The 5,219-nt window shown below is 37.8% G+C and overlaps 2 protein-coding genes across 5 annotated transcripts; one reads left to right on the top strand and one right to left on the bottom strand.

Moving 5' to 3' along the window:
* Positions 1 to 825: 825 nt before the first annotated feature.
* ATOEP16-4 (Mitochondrial import inner membrane translocase subunit Tim17/Tim22/Tim23 family protein) lies at positions 826 to 2,989 on the bottom strand. 4 transcript variants are annotated; one of them, XR_011065626.2, is made up of 7 exons: positions 2,739 to 2,989; positions 2,593 to 2,644; positions 2,470 to 2,501; positions 2,348 to 2,381; positions 2,203 to 2,270; positions 1,360 to 1,563; positions 826 to 1,143 (listed from the first exon to the last, which is right to left on the bottom strand). XR_011065626.2 is itself a non-coding variant. In XM_068455428.2 (6 exons), exons 1-6 carry the CDS (start codon positions 2,808 to 2,810, stop codon positions 1,429 to 1,431), a joined length of 393 nt encoding a protein of 130 aa, XP_068311529.2. In that variant the 5' UTR covers positions 2,811 to 2,989; the 3' UTR covers positions 1,145 to 1,428. The 4 variants fall into 4 exon arrangements, 2 of the variants coding, with proteins under 2 accessions (XP_068311529.2, XP_068311530.2); XR_011065628.2 differs by having other exon boundaries at positions 1,091 to 1,143; positions 2,199 to 2,270; XM_068455428.2 differs by lacking the exon at positions 826 to 1,143 and having other exon boundaries at positions 1,145 to 1,563.
* A 105-nt stretch (positions 2,990 to 3,094) lies between these two features.
* LOC137714835 (large ribosomal subunit protein eL22z) lies at positions 3,095 to 4,597 on the top strand. The gene is made up of 2 exons (XM_068453966.2): positions 3,095 to 3,399; positions 4,224 to 4,597. Exons 1-2 carry the CDS (start codon positions 3,167 to 3,169, stop codon positions 4,366 to 4,368), a joined length of 378 nt encoding a protein of 125 aa, XP_068310067.1. The 5' UTR covers positions 3,095 to 3,166; the 3' UTR covers positions 4,369 to 4,597.
* The last annotated feature ends 622 nt before the right edge of the window (positions 4,598 to 5,219 follow it).

Genomic DNA, 5,219 nt, shown 5'->3' with positions numbered 1-5,219 from the left:
TTGTATACTTTCTCTTCTCCTTGAAACTTATAAATCGCATCTTAAAACATATGTGAGATCCAACACCCAATAAAACTATGCCACATATGCAATAAATTTGATTATAAATCTTCATGAGTTAACATCCAACAATTAGAGAATATTAAGTTAAAAAAAAAAAATTTGAAGAGATAAAAAAATTAATTAGCCTGCACACCCAACTTAAACGCACACAAGAAACTAACAGTAAGGCATTGTGGAGCTAATTTAAAGTTTTATTGAAACGATTTTGAAATTTTAGAGAGCAAAATGAGATCAAAATCGAGTTCCAAAATGCAAAGTGGAGCAAACTATGAGTTTCAGAAAGTAAAGTAGCGATTTTTGAGTTACATGGAGCAAAATAAGATTAAAATCGAGTTTCAAGAGACATTGCTAAAAATAAACCTTATTTCTAATATCGGCCTAAAATATCTTTGTATAATATGAAAAGAGAAAAAAATACTTGAAATTAAATTTGATAATCTTTCATAAATACTTTGATATTTCACCAACCGCATAACCCTCACACCCAAAATAGGAACCAAATTATTGAGTCGTCACCTAAACAATTGACCTCGTATTCATTCATTCAACCAGAGACTGACTTCTCATGCTTTCTTCATAAAATTAGGTTAACAGGTAGAAGATAGTCACTCATTATCTTTCACATAAATAGCCTAGGCCCTCATTGGTTCCTAATTACCAAATTACAACCTACTCATCTGCTTCTTGTTAATACTTACATATCAAGCAAGAATCGTATCGAAGCCAACTCAAACAGAATCAATGATGCACGAAAACGCAATGTTCAAGTGTAAATAGTTATTTTATGCACTTGGTTTTGAGATGCTATGAACCTACGCGGAGTAGAAACTCCGTCTTTTATGCAATCACAAATAAACTTACAGACAAACGAAGATAAAAGCTCTATAATATTGCAGTAATGTCTAAGTTGACTAATTATAAACAGAGATTTGCCTATTCTTTCGTGTGTGTTTTTTGGTTTTTCGGGTATCAGCATGTACAGTGCTCACCTGGTTTAGTTTCACCCAGAATTCAAAGACTAAAGGGGTTTATCGGTTGAAGGGCATTCATTCTCGATTAAGTATGCATTAAAGGGAACATCTGCAACAACACTGAATCTTTATTATCCCCTCTACAGGTGTACAAAACAAACAAAAACTGAAAGGCATACAAAAGAATTGAATCGTCAATCAACAGTCGCTTGGTTCATAGACGCTAAACCTATAGACATAACAGAAAGCATTTCTTTGCTTAGTCATAACTAATGCTAGTGACACAGACAAATGGATCTAAGCAGGGGATGGAAAAGGAAAGTACATGATGTAAGGAGAGGAGAACAACCTCCTCTCAGATGCGCTCCTCCGCAGTTTTCCACCAGGAGGTATTTCAAATTGCTCTAGCATAGTCAGTGGCAACTTTGAAAGCAGACACCAGACAAGCCATAGGAATCACCTGCGTCCAGCTTCGTGTCATAGCAGCAATGGCTCCCCCTGCTACTGCACCAGCAACCAAACCATTCACCTGCCAGAAGGGGAAAAGTACAATTCTTTTAGCAGGCCATCATGCTTCTGCACATCATAATATTCTTCAGGTTATTATTGTCCTACTCCTACATATGCAAGAATATCAACGAGCGTGTCTAGCGATAAACATACAATCACAATCATACAAAAAATGTAAGCTGCCATTTCATGGGATGTCAGAGTTTTAAAGCTTGCTTGACATGTCCTTTAGCTTAAAGAATTAGCATTTCAAACTTTATTCTTTAGAGACTCAATGAAGATTCAAAATCCGGTTGCACCACCAATATAGACAAATTATCAAGTGCAACCTTTGCAAGTTTTACATAGAAATCCACTATCCAGCTGGCTAGCTGGTGAATCTAGTGTTGCCAGGAAATATGTTAATGCAGCAGCAATGGTGTGTCCTGGATACAATATAGAACTCGAGTGCAAGAGCTTATGAGCAATGCAAGTTGGATTACATTGCGCAAATTACTAACAATTGCTTCGTTTGAATTAGTAACCATAATCACGATTATCGTTATTTGGACTTTCCAAAAGCACATTTAGATCACAATGACTTTCTAAGAATTGGGTTTCTTCCTAAAACACAGATTACACACATTCGAAGGCAATGTCGATGGATATACTCACTAACCCAATCACTCTTTCCCCGATATCTTTGAAGCCCGCAATGAGTAACAGTACATATCCCAGCAACGAGTCCTGCAACCCAATGCCGCTCAGAACAATACAAACAGAAAACAAAAACAAGCAGCAGGATTTATACATCTGAGCTTTACCATATTGCACTCCACACGCTCCAGCCGACCTCGCCTGCTCACGGAACCAAAGAAAACGTATAACTCAAAGCTTTTACTAACAACACAAAAGACAACATATTTTTTCACGAAAGAATCTGTACCACAAAAGCCGCCTGAGCTGCTCCAGTCAAGCCTAAATCCGCGGCAAAAAGATACAGTGTAAAAAACCCAAAATTAATTTGCCATTTTTGAGCCAAGAACAATTGAAAAGTTCGGTACTTTACCTTGTTTACGAGCATCGTGGGGACCGGAACATAGGCCCCAAATTGCACCGGCCTGAAATTAATGGTATTTTAGAAGGAAGGACTTGGGAGAAATAGAAATTAGAGTAGATTGTTTACCACTTGAGTTCGGAAGGGGTTGGGTTTACCGTTCCGATGCGGAGGATGGAATCGACGGCGACGGAGGAGCAGGGCACGACGTCGTACGGCTCTCCCTCCATCTATCAGTTCCGCTCCCGCCTTCACAAGCAATACTCCGTTACTCAGGTGCCGAAACGACGCCGTGGACCCTTGACTCATCGTAACCAATCCGAGACGAAACGAAACGTGGGAAGAGAAACCACTAATACGACAGCGTTAAACCCATCCGGGCTTATGAGATGATTGGGCCGGGGTAGACAGGCCCAGACGTGTTTGTAGTTAAGTCTTATACTCGGGCTTTGGGCCCGTACCCGAAAGATAAATTAAAAACCCGCGAATCCAAAACCCTAGCACCTTTTATTCTACTGAGGGCTAACCCTAACATACGCAGCTCCCACACGCAGAGAGAGAGAGAGAGAGAGAGAGAGAAGCAAAGATGAGTCGTGGGGCGGCAGCAGGGACGAAGGGAGGGAAGAAGAAGGGAGCCTCGTTCACGATAGACTGCGCGAAGCCGGTGGAGGATAAGATCATGGACATCGCCTCACTGGAGAAGTTCCTCCAGGAGCGCATCAAGGTCGGCGGTAAGGCCGGCGCTCTCGGCGACTCCGTCACCGTCTCCCGCGAGAAGAACAAGATCACCGTCACCTCCGACTCCAACTTTTCCAAAAGGTACCAACACACACTCTTACCTTATTTTATTTATTTGTTTGCAAATACCATTTTGCTTTATACCCATTTGCAGATCTGAATTTTGATTAAAACCCAATGATTTAAACCTCATTTGCTTGTAATTATTTGTGGAATATGTTTTTTATTTGTATATTTTTGAGCAAATATTTGATAATGCGTTGGTTTGTTCTTCAATTTGAAGTTTTAATCTTTTGAATTAGTCAAGGTTTTGGATTATTGCATTTTACATGAGTGTACATTGAGGCCGAACGTAAAATAATTAAATTTTTCGCACCTTGATTAGTATTAGTTGCAATTTGGAACTTGATAATTTGCATATGTTAGGCTAATTGATGCAGGTGCTCACTTGTTTGTAACTAAATTTTTTTTCAACAATCGATATTATCTACACTAAGGGGAGGGAGTGGGCTTAGCCTCACAATGGGTTAGCAATAATGTGGTTCAAATTTGCATTTGGCGAGAATCGAACCTAAGATGTTTGTAACTAATTAACTCTTTGTAAAATGATATTCGTAAAATGATATTGTTTCGGTGGTTGGAAATCTTTGATGCCGGGAGTAGAATTTGCAATGGCTTATTTTCTCCATATCTCGGAATTTTAGATTTCTTTTCAATTGTATTTTTTTGGTTTGTTGCATTTCTATGAATGTAAATTGAAGTTCAGCTTAAAGTGTGTGAAAGTCTTATATCTGGACTGGTAACGGTTTCAGTTAGAAAAATGGATACTCTTATGTTGATTGTTGAGCAGTAATTGTCTTCTCTGTTTTCTTTTGTGAGTAACCTTTGTATCGCTCGTTTATCAGGTATCTTAAATACTTGACAAAGAAGTACTTGAAGAAGCACAACGTGAGGGATTGGCTTCGCGTGATTGCATCCAACAAGGACCGCAATGTTTATGAATTGAGATACTTCAACATTGCTGAGAACGAGGGTGAGGAGGAAGACTAAATACTTTGCCTCCTGTTTTGTGGCATTTCCGGTTGAGCGTAGTTGTTCTATAGACCGTCTTTTGCTTTTTAACCTGTCTTATCTATCAACTTCTGTTTTAGCTTGTTTCATGATTGATACTTCCTATGAAATTAAGCTTCTTTGAAGACTTTGTTTTGAAATTTAGAATCTGGTTGTTACATTATCTATGTGCCTGGTGCAATACATATTTCCTCGAGGAATTTGGTTATGGCGGATTGAATTTATCTACGGTGTTTTATGTACAAGATCTGTGAAAATTTTCACCTTCATTGAACTTCAAGTCGTTAATTGTAGGGATTGAGTTGGACTCTTCTTATCTGGTCGTTAATTAAACTCATGTTTAGTTGAGAGACTGAAATTGGCGTTATTCAATCATGAATCCGAGACCCCAAGTTTGATTATCTCATTCTCCAATATCTCTTGTATAAAAGAAAACATATATATAATCGTGATGTAGACATAAACTTAATCAATCAGATTGATTAAGTTTAGGTCGCTCGTATAAAATAAAACATATATATAATCGTGATGTAGACCTAAACTTAATCAATCAGATTGATTAAGATTATTGCTCGTATAAAAGAAAACATATATAATTGGGAAATTTGGAAAATTAATCAAAATTTGAATTATAGCTATCTTTTTAAATTTATAATACGTATAACTAAAAATTGGTATGAAAGTACTAATATACCCTTTATGATTAAGAGTTTTTACAAAATAAATTCAAAGCCTCACCTCAGCAACCCGACAATTCCAGCCCTCTCAAAAAACTCAGCCAATTTCTTATTATCAACATCAAAAGCTAACTTTCCAACAAATACCTTGGC

The sequence above is a fragment of the Pyrus communis genome, chromosome 3, assembly GCF_041283825.1.
Source record: "Pyrus communis isolate YQ-2024b chromosome 3, ASM4128382v1, whole genome shotgun sequence".
NCBI lineage: Eukaryota > Viridiplantae > Streptophyta > Magnoliopsida > Rosales > Rosaceae > Pyrus > Pyrus communis.
Note: the sequence above shows the minus strand (reverse complement) of the source record. Positions and strands in the feature narration are given on the sequence as shown.

Excerpts from the sequence above, each read along its gene's own strand:
- LOC137714835 (XM_068453966.2), top strand. The coding sequence starts at position 3,167 with ATGAGTCGTGGGGCGGCAGCAGGGACGAAGGGAGGGAAGAAGAAGGGA. Across the intron at positions 3,400-4,223 it reads GACTCCAACTTTTCCAAAAG|GTATCTTAAATACTTGACAA; the intron begins GTACCAACACAC and ends CTCGTTTATCAG.
- ATOEP16-4 (XM_068455428.2), bottom strand. The coding sequence starts at position 2,810 with ATGGAGGGAGAGCCGTACGACGTCGTGCCCTGCTCCTCCGTCGCCGTC. Across the intron at positions 2,502-2,592 it reads CCACGATGCTCGTAAACAAG|GCTTGACTGGAGCAGCTCAG; the intron begins GTAAAGTACCGA and ends CCGCGGATTTAG. Across the intron at positions 1,564-2,202 it reads ATCGGGGAAAGAGTGATTGG|GTGAATGGTTTGGTTGCTGG; the intron begins GTTAGTGAGTAT and ends CCCTTCTGGCAG.